The sequence below is a fragment of the Lepisma saccharinum genome, chromosome 18 (genome assembly GCF_977018435.1).
Source record: "Lepisma saccharinum chromosome 18, izLepSacc3.1, whole genome shotgun sequence".
In the NCBI taxonomy this organism is placed as follows: Eukaryota; Metazoa; Arthropoda; class Insecta; order Zygentoma; family Lepismatidae; genus Lepisma; species Lepisma saccharinum.
Genome location: NC_139246.1, coordinates 20,930,208 through 20,954,568, shown reverse-complemented (window position 1 = coordinate 20,954,568; position 24,361 = coordinate 20,930,208). Strand labels below are relative to the sequence as shown.

Genomic DNA, 24,361 nt, shown 5'->3' with positions numbered 1-24,361 from the left:
ATAGTGATGACCAAAGATTTACAGAACCACCTCCTATCACATTATTTTGTGATTGCATTATTTTTTTTTTTTTTCAGGATTAATATGAGTCAGAAAGGATTGCATATTTTGTACGATTTCTGTTTAGGTTCTGAGAATCACAAAAAAAATTCTGGAGGATCAGAGCAATCATAGTCACTAATATAATTTCTTACAAAAAACTCATTTAGTGGTCAAAGTTACCCCGGTTGACGGTATCTTCAATTAAAGGTGTAAAACGCCAAACCCTCAATTGTATCTATTTCATCCCCCCCCCCAAACAATTCAGATTCTATAGAATTATAAAGTGTACATTTTAGTTAATAGAATAAATACACAGAACAAAATAAATAATGTTCCGCATAATGAAAATTTCAATGTTACATGTGCGACCATGAAATTGGAAATATGAGTTTTTGTTTAAGTGCTTTTTACACACAGATAGTTAAACAGAACTGGACCTACAGTTTTAAGTGGGCAGAAGCACTAAATCTGAGTATATAACACACGACCCATTTATTACAATGCGATGACGTTATCCCTGCAACATCGGGGAGGCAATTAGAAAAATATATTTCTTTTGCAAATAAAATAACTGGTGATTAAAGATCTTTTGAAAATTTTCACAGCACTCTTGCAAATGTTAGGCTGATGGGTCTCATTGGTCATCTGAATCAAACTGTCCATCTATTGAGTACTTTTCCTCTAAATTTTCAGCAAGAGCTGTTTTATCCACTATTCTTCCCTTATGTCCATCTTATTATGGCAACTGTTCGGTTATCGCAGATCTTCAATTGTCATACCTTTTAATTTTAATTTCTAGTAAGTCAAGTATTGAAATCCTATGTTACTATATTTTCTGGGTATTTTTAACCCAACCTTAAAAAAGAAAATTCTAGATGTACATGTAGCTTAACCTTACACAGCAATGTCATACATTAGGTCATGTACGCTACCTCATATTGACCAAACGAGTTGAATCTAAAAGTTGAGATTTTTACTGTGAGTTAGATTCATGCAGGGCTTCCTCCGTAACAAATTTCAGAATTTTTCAATAGGACCCATCCGAGATATTTAATCCCGAAAAGTGTCAAAATTCCATAAAGGGCCATCTTTGAGCCCATGCTGAAAAAAGGGGTTGCATTTCTAAGCACTGATATTTTATTTGCAGACACCCTGCAGGTAGGTGTAACATGAAAAGAAAATTCAAGCCTGAGACTGAACCCCTTCACTAAAAAATCCAATTTTATAACTATTGTTACTTAAATTTCCACCATAATTTTTGTTCTTAAAACATCATAGAAAGTGCTTCATTATACAAAATGAATATTGTTTCAGATCTCTAGCTCTAATGGTTTTTAGGATAATAAGGTTTCCTTAAACGGCTATGTGAGCAAAAATAAGACATGCGCCATGTTGGAAAAATGGTTGCCCCAGGAGAACGAAAGAAAATGTATATATATATTTTTTTTGAACATTGGTTTTGATATCTTGATCATGCAACCACCATTGGAAAAAATGAAAATATAAGCTAGCCACTTATTTTGAGAGCTACTCTCACTGATCATGAAATTAAACAATATGCTCTAGCAGTCATTTAAGGTAAATTCCAATAAAAAAATACATGGTTTCAAATAGTAAATAGCAATGACACACGATAATATGCAAACAATGAAAAATGGAAAGAAATGTTTATCATTGTTCACCTCGTTGTGCATGTTTGGTGCTTCTTTATTATTATTATTATTATTATTATTATTATTATTATGGAAACAGGATTTATGAATTGATTTTCTCGTCTTTGAATCTTGCCACATATGTTCACTTCCAACACATTTTTTAAGCAAATATTCATTAGTACGAGGGTCGTTCAAGGAGGAAAAAGTTTCCCTATGTTGCAAATAATGTATTTCTTCAGTTACAGACAAAAATCAAGTTGCACCAAGTAGCATGGTCCTTTCTCACTTTTCAACATAATTTCCAAGGCAGCACAAGCATTTGTCCCATCGTTGCACAAGTTTTTGAAAGCCATCTGCAAACAATTCGGGGTTCAGGGAACGAAGAACACTTTTCACGGCTGTCTGAACCTCGAAATCAGTATGACAACATTGACCCTGCAGCTGGGAATTCAGTGAAGGAAACAAGTCACTCGGGGCCAAGTCAGGGCTGTAGGGGGTTGGTAACCTTTCCCATTTCATTTCTCGAAGTTTATCCTGTGTTAGTGCTGCCAAATGGGGACAAGCTTTGTCATCCAAAATAATGACACCAGCAGAAAGGAGTCCAGGACATTTGCGGTGAATTGCTTTTTTCACTTTCTCCAGTGTTTGGCAATAAGGTGCAGCATTGCTTGTTTCCCCTTTCTTCAAAAACTCTGTGAGCAATACTCCACACCGCCAAAACACGTTGTTCCGCCATGACTCGCTACTCCTTATGACCAGGGCACGTTTCTCAGTGCATGACTCACGCTAATCACGTGCTGCGCATGCGTGGTAGCCCGCATGAACATTGCATTGTGTGTAAATGTAGAGGAAAGACGAAAGAACACATTGCTAGTTTCATTTCATTTATCAGGCTCCAAAAAAAAAGGGGAAACTTTTTCCTTGAACGACCCTCATACAACCATGGTACAACAGCTGAACTGAAGTCTAAGTGGATTGATCGGAGAAAATTCGCAAGTTAACTTTGACCTCAGATCGCCGTGACTTAATCTCAGTTCAACTTTTATACAACACAAAATCAGTTCGGCATGACTGCAGGTCAATTTTACTGGCTAATCGAGAATCAACTGTTTTCTACAATCGGCCCCTAGTATTTTAATCTGTGAGAAGTGCCCAATGTTTTGTTGTTAATGAACTTGATTCTGCCCATGTTGTGACTGGTGCCTAATGTGCTTCACATTCAGTAAAGTTCCAATTTATAAGTCCAATGTGTGCTTGCTTGATTTTGTTCAGTTGCTAAACTTTAGTGTTGGTGCTCTTGACATTATAATTCCGCTCCAGCATTCAGAAGTATTTCAGAACTTTCCTTCTTCTCCTGCATGCCTGTAATATTTTCCACATGAGAGTAATTAATAGTAATGATAATGAGAAAAAATCCTCATGCAGTCACATGCACAGCCTGTTTGCACCATGCAATTTCTCGCAAATTAATATTTTGTGAGAGTTGTAAATATCAAGTTTGGTTACCAAAATTTCACACTTGAACACCAATTTATAATACTCTAAATGCATTCTGTATCCTCCCATAAAACTTTTGAAAAAGCTGTACAGGATTTGAACCCACATTGAATTACTGTTATGAGGTCACATGGTGCTGCTGTTTGCGGAATGCGGACCTAACTACACAATTATGATTGAAATAACTTAATATGGTAAAACAACCACTGAGAGTGTTAATACATTCATTATGGAGAATAATTTAGTGCTTCATACAAGTATGGAAATTTAACTGTAAATCTTCGATGAAGTATGACTTGATAAAATGTGATAACAAAAAATATCCCAAAAAAATTGGGGAGGGAGAGGATAACGGAATTGTATGCTGGAAAGTACTTTTGAAACGGGACAATTGGCCACCATACTTAACTGTCATAGCTTGCTGTTTTTTCCAGAGCAAAGAAACATGTTATGGTGATAACAATTTTATGGATGCTTGTTTTTCAATGAATCTACAAAAATAAGTTCTTGCAATTTTCATGGAATTACACAAATTTTGAGTTCTTGTCACCTCCATGGAATGTAAAAGAGTTGCATTTTTGTTTGATTCTAGTTGAGTGGATTCTATGTAATAACAGCCTGAGAGAAATTGCATGCGGTAAATTAAATTTGAGGAAGATTGCATGCTGAGGTCATCAAAATTGATAGGAAGATTGAAGCTCTCAAAATACAGTTAGGTTTGACTGCTATTTTTTCTAACTGGTTGCGTGACAATGTAAATTTTTCCATGTTTTAGTCATGACATTTTGATGAATTTGCAGTGTAAATGCTGTACATTATTTTGAAACTATATAGAAACAAGTTGTGACTTGTACGTGTTATTGTGGTGAATGCGATTTTTAGCAAAGTGACTTGTCCATCCTGCATATACCATTTGTAGTACATACTCTGAAACCAAAAACTTGTAAGTAAAAATAGTGGTCACCAGCTCAAACCCCCCACCCTTTTTCTCTGTGTACAATGCAATCGCATCAATTCGTCCACTGTTTGCTGTACATGAAATTTTCTCAGTAAATATGTGTTAAGGCGAGGAGATGCAGTTATGTGCCATGTGTGCATTTATTTGAATATCGTTGGAATGGGCAATGCTACTGAAGAAAAACATGGGGGTACAAGTGAGTATGAATTTCTCCACATGTGGCAGGTCGAAGCATTTTTCAAAGTTATTATTAAGCTAGATAGGACCTGTAATAAATATGACTAATAAGAATTTTCGGAATCCCATGTATTCCTTACGGGGAATCAACATCAAGTCAGGGCTAATCAAATGGGAGTATCGACTTTTCTGCTGGGCAATCACTTCTTCAAACTGCCCTCTTCTCGTTGATATCATTTTCTATTCCATCAGAAGTTTGATATTCCCAAGATAACAAATCAAAAAATACTCGCATATGCCCAATGCATTTCTCCTTGCCTCCTGGCAGTGTTGCCAAACCTGGTGTGCATAAAAGAGCTAAATTTCACCTTAAATGGAGTTAAAACTGACTTTCAAGGAGCTAGATTTACGAAGTGCTTCCTAGAGTAATGTTAGTTGTCAAAGAGGTGGGGCACTGCTATTACCGTTAATTCTAAATTGATGACAATTTATTCTTAGTTTTCACCATCTAGATCCAGCAACATCACCCATCTCATGGTTGTACGAAATCGAAAATAAGGATTCCCTGATAACAATATTATGCCAATTTCACATCAATAAAGTAGGTGGGGATATAAGAGGGGATGGAGCGACGTAACCAATATAACAATATCACGTCACGTGCAAAATGTATAATCATACCAAAAGGTGGTGTTCTTTGTGGGCCGGAACCAGTGATATTCATAGTGAGGCACCAGTTTTATTTACATATTAATGAATAAAAAAATACAAAATTCTGGTGGTATGGAACACACAGTGCGAAAAAACTGAAAGCTTTAAAACAAGAGAAAGTTGCCACTTACAGCGCAACCTTCCAGACAAGTTACGTTTAGAGGACCTTGTACCGTACCTGCTTCAGTTGTCCAAAAATGTTTTTCTCTCGTTTCAGGAGTGGTTGATACATATCTATTTTTTTTTTATTTCTTTACTACAGAAATTATGTTTAAGAGGTGATGAACTGATGCCGATTCGAATTGAGAATGGGCAGTAAAAACGTAGTCGAAAGAAGGTGAAGTTGCAAAAAAAAGCCATTAAGACCTAAAAAAAGGCTAAAAAAGGACCAATAAGCCATAAAATGCCGAAAAAGGAAAAAAGGACAAATAAAACCCACTTTTTTCTGGCCTAAAATGACCCAAAATGAACATATTATGTTGGACCTCGTCTACGGACACTAGGAAAAAAAGGATTTTTCCTCAACTTCCGAGCCCTAAAAATAACAAATGTCCCGTGATTCATTCACCTGCTTAATGGTGTATGCAACTAAGTGATTGCAATGGGTTTTGTCTTTGCATATTTGAACTTCATATTTAGACATTTTATAAAACCCATGACATATAATATATGCTTTTATTCATAACAATTAAATAACAAAATGGCACAGTATTACACTAATTACACCCATTCACCGGGAAAAACAAGCGCTGATGCCGGGTAGCTAGCCACAGAGTCTCGTAGCGAATGTCAGGGAATACTCTGAACTTCTACTTATATCCCTGTATTTGCAACCATTTTTGTCACTTGCCTCATAATCCCCTGAATTATATTAAGTGTTGCTTACCTTTGGAATTTTGTCATCTGTTCAGTATGTCACAGAAAACTAGTATCATAAGGATGAAGTGGATAGACGAAATTGTAGATGCCAACTTGGTAACTAGATTTTCAAATATTTGACATGTAAGTTGAGACAAAATTCGATATGACCACTTCCACTTGAATTCTATTTTCTTTCTACCATTTTTCGTATCGTTTATTTACTTCCTCTTAGGTTACAAAACTTGTTTTCTCATTTTCTCATTTTGTTTTACAGTACATGTGGCTGATTGTAGCTATGTCATTTTTCACAGAATATGTGTGTTCCTGGCAACCCTTGAACGCATCGCTTCACGATGGGATATGATGTCACAAATGCAATCAAATGTGTTGGGTTGCCAGCATTTAGGCGGCAAAATGGGCTTTCTTGAATGACTGTAGCGCCGAAACTACTCACCAATGTTACTGAGAAAAGTTATTTGTTTTGATGTCCTCTATAGGTTTCCGTGGTCTGTGGGTGCCATTAAAATTACACCCTGTGTATATTTAGTAAATCACCTGCCTATTCCGGGTCCAAGTCTGAAAAGCACAATCATAGTATTATAAGGGGAAAACAGTTTCAGTAGAGATCACAAGAAGTCCATGTATTATTCCTAGGAGGCATATTAGTATTATTCATGTATGCAACTAGACTTACACTAAACAAAATATTTAAATTAAGAGAAATTTGATTCTGTTAGTTAATTAAAGGAACTAGGCAAAATTTATTCTAGTTTATCAAAAATAGGTCTCCATGATTTTATATGAAATACAATCTGCCTTCCTTAATTATACCACAAGATATATAATGATTGTGTGGACACATACACATGTGCTGTGGACAACTCATGTAGCATGAAAGAAAAGAGATTTAGGAATATAAAACTTCTATTTCCTTTAGCTATTTCAGATATGTCATAATCACACTGACTTTGTTTAATGATTTTGTTAAAATTACTTTGTTCTTTATTTTTCAACCCCCCCCCCTCGTAGACCAAACAGTAAATCTATTTTGTTGTAGTTAGGAGAAAATTGCTGTTGTTTGAAACACTCGAGAAACATGATGAAATTCCTACAACTTACACCAAGCCTAAAAATGTACCCTTTCACATGTAAAAGAGGAATGTAAATTATTGGAATTTCAGTGTGTTTTATTGACCTCATAACAACTGCAATATTCTTCTGAATATATCTCCAGCCGTTGATTCAAGTGTGAACTCATGATGCAACTAAAACTCAAGATTCCCATTAAATCTTCTTAACAGTCTCTACATCAAGAGAAAGTTGATGTCTTGCCATTGTGGTAACTGCTGCTCTTTACAAAAGAAAGTAGAGCTTATTTTCTTGTGTGGCTTGTGAAAGTTGAGGAGTATGCAATTGACAAACTGCTTCATAACTGAATCACTTTTGCAGCCACGGAAAGGAAAAAAATGGATGTCAATGGCTTTTGTCTTTTGCTGGTCTGGCATTCCCCCCCCCCCCCTTTGCTTTGTGTCCCTAATGCGTTGTGAAACTTTGCCTCAGTTAGTTTCCCACATGCTTTGTTCTGTAGCAGAAAAAAATTGCAGTTTCCACACAATGCAGCAGACACTCCTTTCATATGCACTGAGGGCCAGGTTCTGTGAATATGTTGAGTAGCAAAGATTTACTGAATTGAGTTTGATGAGTGTTTATTGTGTTGTACTCTCACACTATCTTCAAAGTTTGCAGCCAGCCATCCTGATCAAGGATGGATTTGTCATAAGTCATGGTTGGCAAGTGCTGCGATGGTGCCTTTAATGAGCATGACATGCATTTCATTCCATTATTCCAGTTCCTTGGGCAGTTAAGGAGTGAGTGCAAGGAGTGTAGTTGCATGTGTGTAAATGTGCACTTGTTGGTTCATTGATTGATTTTACTTTAACTTTCTGCCACTTTTGACCAGGCCCATAGCTAGAATTGATCTCCAGGAGAGGCTCACGGGATATCAGGGGGGGCTTTGTAAAGCAAGTCCATTTTTTTTAAAAAAAATGACAGTATTAAATGAAGGTAAATGGGGGGGTCATTAAGTTATGTAAAATTTATAAATATACAAGTACTACATTTTCTTTATCTTTTAAAACATCTCTTGAAGTGTTAATTAATTGATTCTGAAATCATTCCTTACACACTCCATACTACTTTAGATAGTAGATATTTATATCACACACACAAAATGCACAATATTCAAACAAACACATTGCCTACAGTACATTCTAGACCGGCTGAAGCAATGAAACTCCGCTTTGTTCCCAAAACTTGGGAGCTGTTGACTTTTGATGCAGATGCTAAGGGAATTTGAGGACATTAAAGTCACAGCTTTCTGTCTAAATGGGAGGTTGCAACAGGGACAGTGAAGGTACAGAGAAAGAAGCTCCCCTGTGAAAGAACTTACATAAACTAGAGAATCTTCTAAATACTTGCAGTTACTTAGACTTCAGCTCATAAACAAGATGAGCGAATGAAATAGCTGCTGTTCATGTTCTGTTCTTCACTGCAAACAAATTATACAAAATAGTTTTACCTAATGGCAAGTGGGCTGATGGCAGTGCGGGGGGGGGGGGGGGGGCTGATGTCTACGGACCTGGTTTTGACTAAGAACACCTATGTCCAGGCCAGGATTCATGTTATGCTAACCACTTCACCACAGAGGTCAGCATACACTTGTTGAGTTATTGTGTAATGTAAAAAGGTGAAGGCAAACAAGCATGTGTGGGGATGTGGAAGCGGGACCCCACACATTCACAATCTCTGTCATTTGTGAAGGTGATGTGATCAACACCATGCTACGGCTGCCTTCACTTATCAGGATTGCTCCCAAGAACCTATTAGATGCTGGGTGCACCCCAGAGCTGCCCCATGCAGGAAAATTTACACCTTTTAGGGCCTAGGCCTGTCCATCTGCTTAACACTGGATGACGCATGGTCAGTGTAGGACCACTATTTTCTGGTTTTCAAGACTGGGGTCCTTTCCTATTGCTTCAAAATACATCCCAATTCTTGACAAGGTGTTGGACCGATGTTGAAATTTTGGAGTGCATGCCAGGAATTGAACCCAGACCACTCAGCTTGCAGAAACTCTTGTGAAATGTATTCATGTATAATTTGTGTTCGTTGAATGGAACGGAAAAGTCCACACAGCCTTGACCGTGCCTTTCAACATAATTCAGTAATAAATGAGTCAATGGCATCTCATAAAAAATTATTCATTTTTGCAATTTTTGTCACTGAGAAGCAGTATGAGCATTTAGGGGGCAGCTCCCACTTATTGCCTGTTAATGTTAAGAGCAAGTAAACCATCCCCCCCCACCCCCAGTTTTGGCACCCAATTGCCACTACTGCTAAGAGGTATTGCAAGCAAATTCAAGTCATGTTTGTAATAACTGAAAGTACGTTTTTATATTTTGTGCACTATATCTTGAACTCTAGTTCACTCCATCTCTGGAATATGTGGAGCAAGGCTGCACATAATGGTATAGAAGGGGAGAAAGCTAGTGGGTGGAGCAACAGTTGCAGCTGCAGGTTCCCTCTCATGCGTTCATTGGCCGAGCTCTCTCGAGTCCTTAACTTACACAGAGGACTTGTTTTTGTTCCCTTGCTCCAAAGATTTCCAAACAGAGTGCAGTTAATGTATGCAGCATCTATTTTTGAAATAATTATATTTGTTTTTCATAAAGAAGTGAGAGTAGCCTGTAGTTTACATCCAGAACCTTCATACTTATTGCCACAAAGGTGGTGGTGCGGAATGCCATTACTTTAGACCAGCGATTCTCAAAGTATGCTTGGGGCTCCGCAAGGACTCCACAGGGGCTCTACGGTGCTTTCCGTCACACCTTCATATTTGCAAAGTCGCTAGAACATCAGAGAAACTCTAAAAGTGTTCATATAATGTCATCTAAAAAAGTACTTCTCGGAGCATAGTTCCCAAATAGAATTTGTCTCTGATGGGAATAGAAAAATGTTGGGGCTCCATGGCCTCGTCTTTAGGTATAAAGGGCTCTGCTGTTTGACAACCACAGCTTTTGACCTAACAGTGTTAATTGTGTTGTACTAAACTGATCTAGAACAAACATGGGTATGAACTGAAACATGTCCTGGTATATTTATACACCTAACATGCACATAATTGCACATTTTCTGTAAACGTTGTGTGTGCAAATAACAATGAGCATCATCAGAAATTTTTGTAGGGTGTCCCAGGCCATTTATAAATCTTAAATAGTAGAATTAATAAAAAAGGTAAAGTGTTCCCCTGTGCATAGCACCACGCCATGAAGGCGTATAGGGGGTGTGGGGGTAACGCCCCACACTTTCTTGATCCGGTCGTGAGTGGGGGTGATGTGATCAGCATCACGCCCCTGACCGCCTTTACCCCCCAGGGTTTCCCCCAGGTACCCATGTTATTCGACGCTGGGTAGGCGCCGGAGCCGCTTCCACCGTTAGAAAAGTTCCCGGATTTGAACCGGCCGGGGATCGAACCCGGGACCTTGAGCATGGTAGTCAGACGCGTTACCGACTGAGCCACCGCGGCCACTAATTAGAATTAATAATTACAATAATAATAATCATGGTTGTTGTTCTTGTATACAATATTAACTTTTGTACATTAATAAAAAATTTTTTTGCAAATTTGATGTTATGATGCCCTTGGAGAGACTTGTACTTGATCCAAAAAAGGAACAAATATCCAGCACAACAATTTTTAGTTACTATTTTTATATTTCACACAGTTATTGTACAGAAATTCGTAGTTCAAAGTTAACGGTTGTTTGAACTAATAAAACTCTAATTTTTGGAGTTTTGAAAGTCTTGGGTTAAGTGGTAGAATATGAAACATATGTTCTGATGCAATTCCTGCATTTTACACTCATTTTTTTTTTTTTTTCCTTTATCTAAAAGTGTTTTTACTTCTGTTCAAATACTAATCGAACTTTATTACTCTTGATTGACTGAAAAGTAACAAGCTTTCTGCTTTTTTGTAACTTGGAATGAGCAATGACAATTTCCAGGAGGGAGTGAGGGTAATAGACCAGTTCAACCCTCTGTTCCAGAAGCCAGTGCATACGATACATACACATAATGCACACTGCCACGGGCCTTTCTCTATCAATTCTCTGGGGACCTGTGCCATCCTTGCCCTTCGTGTATCATCATCCTGTCCTTCCTCAGTCTTGGAGCAAGAAAGTGTCTTTGTTTTGTGTTTTGTTCTTATAAAATGTTACATTAATAATTTAGGTCTGACTGTCCTGTTCGTCTCTTTTCATGTTTGTTTTTCATTTGTTTGGTTCTAGGTCCCTGAACATGGAGCAGGAAGCGCGGGAGAGGGAAAAGGAGAAGGAGAGAACGAAAAGCCTCACAGGTCTCTCCAGTAGTGGACCTGTGGGAGAAAATAGTATGTATTTTCTTAGTATGTATTTTTTCCTTTTTTCCTAGCTATAAAACTTAATGGTTCAGACTAAAGTAAGATTATGTGAAAATGTTATAAATTTTAGATAGGGAAAACCTGCTAAAGTTCAGGATGTTTTTGTACTTCCTAGGATTTGGTAGTATAATTAATTCCACTTCTTATTTGTACCAACTTCTTGAGGGGAGATATTGTCTATGTAATTTATTTATTTTGAACAATGGTGAATAAACTTTGTTCTCTTCAGTAGAATAGTCTGGTAATTATTTTGAAGTTTCCGAAAACATGTTCAAAATGAGCCAAAACCCTGAATTAAAATAAATAATATCTTTACCTCTTGGACTTTGAACATTATTGGTGAATGGATGTGGATCTTATTTTTACCGCAAGGGTTTTGGATAAAAAACAAAATTTCCAGATTTTTGAGGATTTTAAAATATAACTTATTTATCAAACACTGTGTTTTCAAATGCATATAGGCTACAGTGAAAATTCTCTAAAACATAACTGTCCATCATTGACACCCATTTCACGAGATAAAAATATTATGCATTTTTAAAATAATAAGCTTCAACAATTAGGTAGTTACTCTTCAAGCACACAAAATATGTAACTAATCTGACTGCCACCAAATCATTGCAATTTCTACATGAAAAAGAAATTTTCCCCATTGTGCAACACTGTTACCTCCAAATTTCAGTACTTGTATTATTGTTTCTCATGGTTGTTCATTGTTCTGAAGTTTTGAATTTGTGCTGAGGGTTAGTTTTCAGTGTTCGCATCTGTTATTGAGAATGTCTGTGAGAAAGAAGTAATCTCTCCATATACACTCATGTGTTTCTGCCGAAGAATGAAAAAATGTCTGTTATCTCAAGGTGTCCCTTAGGCTATGCCCCACCCACTTGCTTTCTCCCATTCTCTAAAAATAGGGGGGGGGGTATATAGGAAGGTCGAAGTACGGGATTTGAACCTGAGACCACTGGCATCGTTTTTTTGATTTGTTTCTGTTAAGAAGAAAAAAGGGAAGGGTGGGACCATCGATGCTAGGTGTCCCGGTTCGAAACTCCAGGCCTCTTCCTCCAAAAACAAAATGAAAGAATGGATGGAATTTTGGGAGGGAACTTTCTCTCCCAGGTCAATCCTACCCCCTTTTTCTACTTCCCATCACAAAGAAAGAGGGGGACATTCTAGAGAAGTGGACACAGTGGTGGTGTTGTATCGTTGTTCCTTGTAATCAAGGAATCTTTGGTTTGATACCAGATGGATGGCATAGTGGTGTGGATCCCACTTTAAACTGTAGAACCAGTTTCACTCTCTGTATAAAGTGGACTTAATAATTGAAAGAGAAGTTTTACTATATCTCTGGAACAAATCAAGCTAGGAAGATGAAACTGGTCTTAATTTGAATTTATAGTCAATAATACATATCTGATCAAATGGGCATTTTTGACCTGCTTGAAGTTTTCAGTGTTCCAAGTTGAATAGAAAATACCACCACCAAATCGAGTTTGCTTATTTTTTTCACTATATTTTGATAACATGTGTTTTCTACCTATTAAAATTTGGAGATGTTTTTCCATGTAAGGGAGAAAATATGCTTTGAAATTTATTTGTACTGTACCTGATGGTTGTCAATGCGAGTAGCTGCCTCTCTGGCAGAGCATGTTTTGAAGTTCCCAGGCTCGACTTCCAGCCTGGGAATTTGTCCTTCATTGATTTTTATCTCATAGCTTATTACAATTCACCAAAAGTGGCAGATAAGCAATGTAAAGCAACAAATACCTCCTGGGTACATTGAGGAACGCAAATTGCATTTGCATGTCAGTTTTATTAGTGTAAGTGTAAAAGAATAGTCATTAGTGATTTATCACACGCTGCAAACCCCTCCAAATTTTTTATAATCACTTAGTGATTTATCTACATACCCCAAACTGCAGCACAAATTTTTCATGACACTTCCCTAACTTAATTTTTTATATTATTATTATTATTATTATAACTTAATTATAATCATCTTAACCCCATATTTGCCTTTTCATAACTCTAGAAACATTCCCACACCCGTAAAATGGAAATTCTGAGAAACAAATGCCCTTTCCTATCCACATTTTTAATTAAGTCTCAGTTACAATCTTAGGTAGGTTGGGACATGGATTAAAGTTATGCTTTAATAAGTATTGCAGGTTAGTATTTTTAAAGGAGTTGTGTTAGAATTGAAATGCTTAATCAGGGTGTCTACTCACCAAGAAATCCTAGAATTTTGGAAGGATTATTCATCAGATTTATTGGTGCATATGTTGGTTGGGGAAGAAATTCCCCACAATCCTTATTTTGTCATCTTCTCCTTAAAAATGTATTCAGTTTAAGGCTCAACTGGACATTTGGCCAACACCAGAAAATCTGCCTTTGAAACATTCTCTCCTTTCAAAAAAAAATAAAAAAAATTGATATTCCAAAATCTAAAATATTACATCTGATTAGAATTCTTTGGAGAGCATTCACATGAATGACTTGCTTTCTCTGTTTAGTTATGTGCAATAGTTTTGTGGCTACGTGAACCTATTAAAGTGAATATGTAGACAACAGCAACAGCAAACCAGGTATACATTCACATGAATGACTTGCTTTCTCTGTTTAGTTATGTGCAATAGTTTTGTGGCTACGTGAACCTATTAAAGTGAATATGTAGACAACAGCAACAGCAAACCACATATACATTCACATGAATGACTTGCTTTCTCTGTTTAGTTATGTGCAATAGTTTTGTGGCTACGTGAACCTATTAAAGTGAATATGTAGACAACAGCAACAGCAAACCACATATACATTCACATGAATGACTTGCTTTCTCTGTTTAGTTATGTGCAATAGTTTTGTGGCTACGTGAACCTATTAAAGTGAATATGTAGACAACAGCAACAGCAAACCACATATACATTCACATGAATGACTTGCTTTCTCTGTTTAGTTATGTGCAATAGTTTTGTGGTGGCTACGTGAACCTATTAAAGTGAATATGTAGACAACAGCAATAGCAACAGCAAACCACATATACATTCACATGAATGACATGCTTTCTCTGTTTAGTTATGTGCAATAGTTTTGTGGCTACGTGAACCTATTAAAGTGAATATGTAGACAACAGCAACAGCAAACCACACATACATTCACATGAATGACTTGCTTTCTCTGTTTAGTTATGTGCAATAGTTTTGTGGCTACGTGAACCTATTAAAGTGAATATGTAGACAACAGCAACAGCAAACCACATATACATTCACATGAATGACTTGCTTTCTCTGTTTAGTTATGTGCAATAGTTTTGTGGCTACGTGAACCTATTAAAGTGAATATGTAGACAACAGCAACAGCAAACCACATATACATTCACATGAATGACTTGCTTTCTCTGTTTAGTTATGTGCAATAGTTTTGTGGCTACGTGAACCTATTAAAGTGAATATGTAGACAACAGCAATAGCAACAGCAAACCACATATACATTCACATGAATGACTTGCTTTCTCTGTTTAGTTATGTGCAATAGTTTTGTGGCTACGTGAACCTATTAAAGTGAATATGTAGACAACAGCAACAGCAAACCACACATACATTCACATGAATGACTTGCTTTCTCTGTTTAGTTATGTGCAATAGTTTTGTGGCTACGTGAACCTATTAAAGTGAATATGTAGACAACAGCAATAGCAACAGCAAACCACATATACATTCACATGAATGACTTGCTTTCTCTGTTTAGTTATGTGCAATAGTTTTGTGGCTACGTGAACCTATTAAAGTGAATATGTAGACAACAGCAACAGCAAACCACATATACATTCACATGAATGACTTGCTTTCTCTGTTTAGTTATGTGCAATAGTTTTGTGGTGGCTACGTGAACCTATTAAAGTGAATATGTAGACAACAGCAACAGCAAACCACACATACATTCACATGAATTACTTGCTTTCTCTGTTTAGTTATGTGCAATAGTTTTGTGGCTACGTGAACCTATTAAAGTGAATATGTAGACAACAGCAACAGCAAACCACATATACATTCACATGAATGACTTGCTTTCTCTGTTTAGTTATGTGCAATAGTTTTGTGGCTACGTGAACCTATTAAAGTGAATATGTAGACAACAGCAACAGCAAACCACACATACATTCACATGAATTACTTGCTTCCTCTGTTTAGTTATGTGCAATAGTTTTGTGGCTACGTGAACCTATTAAAGTGAATATGTAGACAACAGCAATAGCAACAGCAAACCACATATACATTCACATGAATGACTTGCTTTCTCTGTTTAGTTATGTGCAATAGTTTTGTGGCTACGTGAACCTATTAAAGTGAATATGTAGACAACAGCAACAGCAAACCACACATACATTCACATGAATGACTTGCTTTCTCTGTTTAGTTATGTGCAATAGTTTTGTGGCTACGTGAACCTATTAAAGTGAATATGTAGACAACAGCAACAGCAAACCACATATACATTCACATGTATGCTCTAGAAGGTATTCTAGTCAGACGTAATACTTTAGATTTTGGAATATCATGGGTTTTTTTCTCCTTTTTTTCATGCTATGGGAATGAGAGACGCGGTAATAGATAAATCAGGAATTCACATTTTCCACAAAGCTGTTTCAAGTAATTTTCTTTCTATTAATTTTGGTAGCCACTGCCACCATCCTTGTTGGAATTCGTTGTCGTTTTTGGGTCCGGTATCCCATTCTACACCCTCGATTTTGGTGGGTTTTTTTCTTATGAAGATTATGTGATGCTAATTATGAATAACAAAAATTTGGAGTGCGGAAACAAGTATTTACGAATGTACAGCTGTTTGAAGTTGAGATATTGTCGTTTGAAATTGTTGAGTCCAAATTTCTAACAGATTCCGGGCTCCGCCCCTGGAATAATTGACCTACCGCCCACTACTGCTACCGCGGCCCCGCCTCCGCTCTGCTACGCTCAGACTACCCTTCTTTATCTATAGAGTCCCTTTTGAAGGCATGTTAGAAATTGGCCGGAGTCACCTGCCCCCAACACTATTTCTCAGTTTTCCGCATTGACACATGAAGATACCAAAAAATGAAGGCTAAAATTATACCTATCTTACTTCTCTTTACGAAGACCAGGCACTGAATTGTGGGTCGAAGTTAAATTTGTAAGTCCAAAAATGAAGTTGAAAGTCCTTGTCCTTTTCCACAGAATATCACCCTCCAATCCCTTCCCATCGTACAAATAAAAAGTCTCAAATTATCCCATCCCACAAGTCATATAGAAAATACAACCCTCCCCTTTACGGCTTGCAGTTGCCAAAAAGAGATAATTAATTCAAATTTCTGAAGTCACATAAATGAAATGTCTGAAATGTCCAACCTGCCAATATATCACACAAATAACATATCGCAATCGCAAATGTTCCCATTGCACAAGTCAATCATAAGAAGAAAAAGAAAAAATCAGACGTGCGCCTGTGACATGAATCCATGATCCTCCATCATGGAAGCTCTGAAAAACCTTTTTGACATTATGCAAGGATTTTATAATTTTTTTTAAAAAAATGTAAGTTTTGTAGCACGTAGATCCAAAAAATTAAGTTACGCACTATTTGCAAACACTGTTTGTTATGAGGAACTAAATATTTTCACGAAAATATTTGAAATGTGCCTGAAATCGAGGATGTAGAAATTGATACCGGAGCCTCATTTTTTTGCAAGGAGAGGAAATGTCAAAAGCAGCTTTTCTCAATGGCCAAAAGTCCAGCTAAGCCTTTACTTTGAAAAATAATGAATAAAAATGTGTGTTTCTGCACCTAGGGTACGTATTTTAACTAGTAGTTGAACTAGAAATGCAATACAGTTTACACTACAAAAGAGAAATAACTGTGATTATCTTTCATGTTTTTAGTGATTAGAAGTGATATAATACAGATGCTACATGTATTGATATTAATGAATTGTGCCAAGTTGAAATATGTAAAAGAAAGTGTTCTATTTTTAAGTGTAAACACAGCATTTTGAACTATCCAGCATATGACAAATGAATAAACCTTTTCATTTTTGATTTGAAATAAGTGTAATTTGTGTGTGTGTGTTGAACTGAGTCACTATCAAATGACTAAGTCATCATCATCATTCATCCTTGTTGTTGCAACAGATTCATAGACATAGCAAAATGGCTTTTCTTTGTATCAATCGTGACAATACAACAGTAATGTCAAAGGGCACTGCAAAATGCAAACTATTAAGTTCTTTAATTTATTTTATTAGCCCAAGGACAGCACCATGAAGCTTGTATTTTACATGCTCAGTAGTGTGTGAACATTGAGATTTATTAGCCATAATAATTCCAAAAAATGTAACTTTATGTAGGCCTACTAGGTTTAAACTCAAAACATGGTTATTTTTTTGTGCAAATATTTTGATTTTTCTGTATAAATATGCTTCTTTATGTATTAACATTTCTGGTTTTATTTGTGGATTTTTTATATTTCACAGGTGTTCAGACGCTGGATACAATGCAAGCACTTTGCTTACCTCTCGGTGCCTCCATCTCCCTTCTCGTCATGTTTTTCTTCTTTGACTCCATGCAGATGTTGTTTGCAATCTGCACTGCCAGTAAGTATACTTCTGTGAGGTTTTGTATGGTGTAGCTTTTATGTTCACCACAGTGGTGGATTAAGGTTATGGTATATAGAGTTTTACATAAGGTGCACATTTATATCAAGTTGTAGTTGTAAGTGCTAGAGATAGTGTAGTAAAAATATAATTATTTCCCTCTCCATTTCTTATGGAGAATGAAAAGTTAGTTAGTTTTTTGTAATCAGAACAGTGTTTTGGCTTTTTTTATGCAGACGACTTCAAGTCTTTTCAAGTCACATCTTTTGCTCAGTTATATTAAAAAACATGTTTTTTAAGTAGTCAAAGAACAATGCCTCCATGTAAAATCACAATTGCTAGGCTGGGTAGATATGCCTCATTTGTCTCCACACACTTGAAGGAGGCTGTGCCTTTGTAGGGGGTGGGGTTGAAGGGGGAGGATATGACCATTCTTAGCTGCCACCCACTAGTTTTCATCGAAGGCTTTCTCACTGTTAGTTATGTACACAATCTCTGAGGGTGATTACTTAATTTTAGTTTAATCTTGTGTTGACTGACTTGATGCACATGTGGCAGATAAACATGAAAGTTTTGAAATTAAATACTAATGAAATAGTTTTGTGAAATGGTTTTATTAACTGATGACATACAAGAGTCAGTTATTGAACATTGTGTCTGCAAGGTGGTGTCAATTGTAGACACATTCTTGCAATTGTACCTTATAACTCTGCTGGACTCCCTACACTATTTGGGGGTGGAATTGCTACCAGTTTGTTCCCAATGCTCTGCTACAGTCCTTGATCAGTTCTCATACAACTTGCTCTTCAGGCATCCTTAGAGGAAGAAATCTGACATTGAGGTTAGGGTGAGAACATCTGATTGAGGATCTGCAATGAATTGAACCATTGTTTCATCTTATAATGTAGCTGTTAAGTCTTCCTGCAACATTCTGTGCGCTGCATGGTCAGACATTCTTAGGCAAAATTTTATACCAATTCTATATATCTTCACATAAAAATAGGGGGGGGGGATCGTATTGTTTCATTGACTTGTTATTGATCACCTGTGGGTGATCGCGGCAATAGAGTTGAAATGAAATACCACCTCTTATGCCTTTAGAATTGGTTTGGATGGAGGGGGGTTGGTATTCGCATTAATACAAGGTTAGTGGAGCAGACAAACTGCAGAATAAGGTTGCTTAACAATGGCAGTGAGCCAAAAGTATCTAAAGTAAACATACATTGCTTAAATATGTCTGTATTATAGTGACGCAACCATGGGGAGGGGGGCAGGAAAGTCAATTCTAGGGTAAGAAGGGGAAGCAAACATTAACGGCCAAGGGCACCTGCTGGAGGGGCACAGAGGAGCAATTACCCCTTTGATTTCAAATTTTATGCAAATAAAAAATCATTTTGTAAAATGTCCTTGCTTGCTTCGCTCGCATTATCTGCTTTTCTCGTTTTCGTCAAGTTCAGAGCTGTAGCTAGGGGCAGCGGGAATTGACCATGGGCGCCGAATGATTTAAATGAAAAAAGTTGTGAAAGAGAGAATGCCTTGGTGCCCCGTGATATTATTTGCATCTTATTAGGGCAAATGGGGGGCAAACATTGATGGCCTCTGCCTAGGGCACCTGCAGGGGCACAGAGGAGCAATTACCCCCTTCGATTACAAATTTGATACAAATAAAAATACATTTTGTAAAATGTCCTTGCTTGCTTCGCTTGCTTTTCTCGTTTTCGTCAAGTTCGGAGTTTTAGCTAGGGGCGGCAGGAGACGGCCATGGGTGCCAAATGATCTAAAAGAAAAAGTTGTAAAAGAGAGAATGCCATGGCGTCCAGTGAAATTATTTGCGCCGTATTAAATCAATATGGTTTTCAGTTGCAAAAATTGGATCTAAAAATTTTACTTATTTATGTAATGTAATGTATTTAAATAACATGTGTTGTATATTTGTATTATATAAGCTTTGAATACGTACACAATTTAGTGTTAGCTTGTTGCATATGTATTTTCTTATTTTATGTCGCTCCATGTTGCATATGTGTAAAACATAATGTTCTACATGAAAGTTACCCATGTATCTTTGGAATGAATTTATCATTCATTTTCTGCCATTCAAAAATAGTTTGTGTACTGGTAGTAGTAGTAATAATAATAATAAAGACATTACTATTATTATTTTTATTGGTACGTTTATCCTGGTATACTTGTCTCCCGCAGACAAAAGTTCGTGGTTGAACATCTGTTATTATATTTTTCTCAAATTTTGTCTGACAAAAATAATTTGAGTAATTCGGCATAAAAGGGGGGAAATGTTCTACCTTTTTGGGGGGAGTGCATCATGGGCCTTGGGGGGGGGATGGGCACCCCTGCTTGGAGTTTCTGAAGTTTTGTCACCCACAAGTTCACTGTGTAACAGTAAGGAACGCTGCCATTGTGATTAATGTTAAGTGCATTTAAACGAACACTGGTGTGCAAAATAATAATAATAAAATAAAAAGACTTTAACAGAAAAGCTTCATGTTCGTGTCGATCTGCACCCTAATTTAAACGTGTTGCTATTTTGATGAACTGTTGTCTCTTCATATGTAATTACCTGTCGCTGCTTCATGGGTGATGGAGAGCATTGAGAACAAATTGATTGACAGTGTTGCTACCTAAGGTTCCAGGCGTGCATGGGTGTTCATTTGTGAGTGTCCTTTCATCAATTTAATTTAATTCCCATTCATCCACATTTGCAATTAGCCAAAAATGTGGCAGATCAATGAAAATTGTTGGTAACCCTTGGAGCTTAACCATGAACAATTGTGCAAATCATTGGATTGAGACATCCTACCAAAATAGACTTTAAGTATTCATCATCCCAGCTATTTTTTTATTGCTAATTGTTGCAGTTTGTAAATTAAGTAAGAGATTAGAAATAGAGAAAAATGAAAGGGTAATGAAGATAGACCCATACCAATCGACTATTATTAACATGTATTAAAAGCTGATATGTGATCTTAGTTAATCTCATATATAAGGTTATCATCACTATAAGCAAGAAAATAAAGTGGACAGAAAAGATAAATCAATAACAATTGTGTTATTTGGTAAAATAATATTAATCTTGACTTTGTCAATTAACTGCCACTATTTACAATTGGCTTAATGAGACACTGAATTCGATAGGCAACCAATATATGTGTTGACTAGTTACATGAATGGAATTTTTCTTATTTTATATAAGGAAGTTAATTTTCAACCCTGTTTGTCATGCATGTACTTGCAGCTCTGCAGGTCAAATGTGTACTTATTTGATGAATGTGTTGTACAGTTTAAAAAAGTAATAGTTTTAACATATCGGTTGTCACTATTTATTATCAGAAAGCAAATTTCAACATCTGATTTTGTTTCCTTAATTCTGTGAGAAGTTTTGACTATTACACAGAAGTTTCACCATGTGATAAGGACAGGACCTTTGTACAAGTTGTGGGCAGTAGACGCTTATAAGTCATACTGTTCGAAAGCTGCAGTTGTCCGAGTTGTGTTTTGAAAAAGGGGGGACAAAGAATAAGATTTTCTTGTGAAGTTGAAATTTGATGTTGTTTTGTAATTTTTGCAAGGAATAGCATTTATTGATACATAACACTGGGGAACAGTGAAATTGCGGCACAGTGTTTGAGAGCTAATTTAGGGCAATTTCATGCTGCTGAATAATGATATAATAATATATTTCCTGAATTGGCTCTAATTTATGAAATAAATGCACTAAACCAAAATGGCGGAAACATAAGACATACATATAAATGAACTTCCAACAACAATTTAATATTTCTTTTTGTGATTACAATCATTATTATAAAAATAAATTTATATAGGCCTATGATCATAATAATTAAGAAAATATGTACACAATGAAGTAACAAACTATGTGAAACGTTTTCTATACGATTTCCTGCTGTATTGCTTTTTAAGACAATCCCTCTGTAAGCTCCAACAGTAGTCGGCCGTCATGTGGCAATCCCACCGTCCCTGGTACCTTTCTTCCATCATCCTTATATCCTGATGGAACCTTTCTCCCTGTTCTTCACTAAAATCACCAAGGTTCTCAGGGAATCTGTCAATGTGGCTATGTAGAAAATGTATGTTCACACTCATATTAGCTCCCAATTTCTCAAAATTTTTCAACATATTTCCAACTATATTGGGGTACTTTTCTGCTCTGTGATTCCCCAAAAAGTTTTTGACGACGGACACAAAGCTCAGCCAGGCCTCAGATTCGATGTAAGACATGTAAGTTGTAAAATTGGCATTGTACGAATTTGTGGTCTCTCAAAGATTCCTGCCTTCAATATTTCTATACTTAGTCCTGGAAAAATATGGCATATATATTTGAAACAATCGCCACTTGTATCTAAGGCCTTGACAAACTGTTTTATCAACCCAAGTTTAATATGCAGTGGTGGATGGATGATTTTGTCCCTATCTATCAGCGGTTCATGAATGATATTAGCTTTTCCCACTAATATTTTCCCTTGGGGGCCAAACTTTTATCGTCCAATGCTTTTCTCTAGCACGACTATCCCACAAACATAGGAAACAGGGATACTTTGTGTACCCACTTTGCTGTCCTAGTAAAAATTTCACCATCTTCAAATCCACACACACATGAGCCACGTATGTTCAGCATATTCAATTTTTTTCTAAAACCATTTTTATGTTTTGGTATTCTTCCTTAAGCTTTGTTGAGTGTCCGATATATTGCTTAGCAATGCTTCATAAGTTACCTAGCAACAATTTACAAATAAATAAATAAGTTTCTTAATAGGAATTTCAGACCATTATCAAATTTTGATATTACTGAGAAAAGCGTAGAGTAATTTTACCTCCTACATTTTCCATGGTGTGTTTATTTTTATAACTGGAGTCAATTCAACTGAACCAATCATACAATTGGCAATCACAGCTGTTTTGTGTGCTGAAACTGTTATTAAACTTTATGCCGCAAAATAAAATCTTTATTTTGTTCCCCAGTGTAATCAAAGAGGAGGCATTCAGAGGATTATATTTATATTATCTGCATGGTAAAGCAAAACATCAAAATATAAGGTCAGACACCAGTTTATGTATAAATTAATTTTTGTGCATAAAAATTCTTACAAATACGGATTTGCAGATCTTGATTTTTGTATTTTTTTTTACAGTTGTAGCGACGGTTGCACTGGCATTCCTGTTACTTCCCATGTGTCAATACCTCATACGGCCATGCTCTGATGGTAAAAAGTAAGTTCAGTTAACAATGTATCTTATGTAGGTACAAAGGTGTAACAACCACATGATTATTTTCCCCCTTAGATGTCTTTTTAAACTGGGTAAAAATGCTTTGAGCATAGTACTGCATGCTTGCTCACTGGGTGCGTATGATAGGTAAGACCACAGCATCGCAACTTCTTTTGAGTTAGCAACAGGTTTTTAGGCTGAATACCAGTCAGTGTACATATATTGATTAGCATATGTTCTTTACAACAGATCTTTGAAATCTCTAAGGTGGAAACTTCACTAACTCAGTCTGCAATACCAAGGGGGGGGGGGGGGGGTTGCTCTCAGGCCCACTGATTCATTTTTTGCATATTACATGTATATCCATCCATCAATGTAAAAATTCAAATTCATAAAAAATAGTAATTGTTCTTTGCAATATTTAGAATGACATCGCGTGATTTTTCCCTAAAATGTTCATTACAAAGTTACTTTATTTCGTTGATATTGTTTATGAGCCTCAAAGGCCCACCCTTTGGTAATTCTAAGGAAAGATTTCACAATGATGTTTTAAAAGTATTTCAATACATGTGAGGATATATTCAATTGCTAAACTATAGTAACAATTTGAAATAATGAATATATGGGTAGTAGAAAAAGAATTTTGCACAGTTTAAGCATTGTTCCAAGTATCAACATTGTAATTGAAGAAAAGTAATAAACATTACAGTGATTTAGTATAATTACTTAAAAATCATTGTTATTTATCTTTCATGTATAATCCATAACAAAACATGAAACTAGTGTCTAATTAGTTAACTTATGTGTACAAATGAAAGAAAACACACATCAATCCAGTTCCATTCAACTTTCATTCATGGGCCTCTGAGCCCCCCCCCCCTTGGTAATCAGTGTAACAAAAAATATCTTGGTGTTGCTAGGGTTAAAGAGGTTGGCTCATATAATTTGGATGATGATGATTGGTAAGTCTCTTTTTGTATTTCATCCTTCTGTACTTCAGCCACATTCATCATTGTTTAAAATATTGATTGCAGGGGTGAAAATGGTCAGTGAATTAAATTCTATAATGGTCAATATTTCATCTTGTCTGTAATTTGTCAGTTTTTTTTAAATATTATCAGTAA

General features: G+C 36.3%; 1 protein-coding gene across 4 annotated transcripts in view; it reads left to right on the top strand.

Annotated features, from left to right (window-relative positions):
* SppL (signal peptide peptidase-like protein) overlaps window positions 1–24,361 on the top strand; it is a 68,279-nt gene that overhangs the window by 18,387 nt on the left and 25,531 nt on the right. Inside the window, exons 3-5 of one of the 4 annotated variants that reach the window (XM_083140301.1) lie at window positions 11,247–11,347; window positions 17,874–17,993; window positions 23,162–23,240. In XM_083140301.1, the coding sequence (XP_082996427.1) occupies window positions 11,247–11,347; window positions 17,874–17,993; window positions 23,162–23,240 (300 nt within the window). Of the gene's footprint in view, window positions 1–11,246; window positions 11,363–17,864; window positions 17,994–23,161; window positions 23,241–24,361 lie in introns of all 4 variants that reach the window. The other 3 variants (XM_083140300.1, XM_083140298.1, XM_083140297.1) reach the window with 3 other exon arrangements.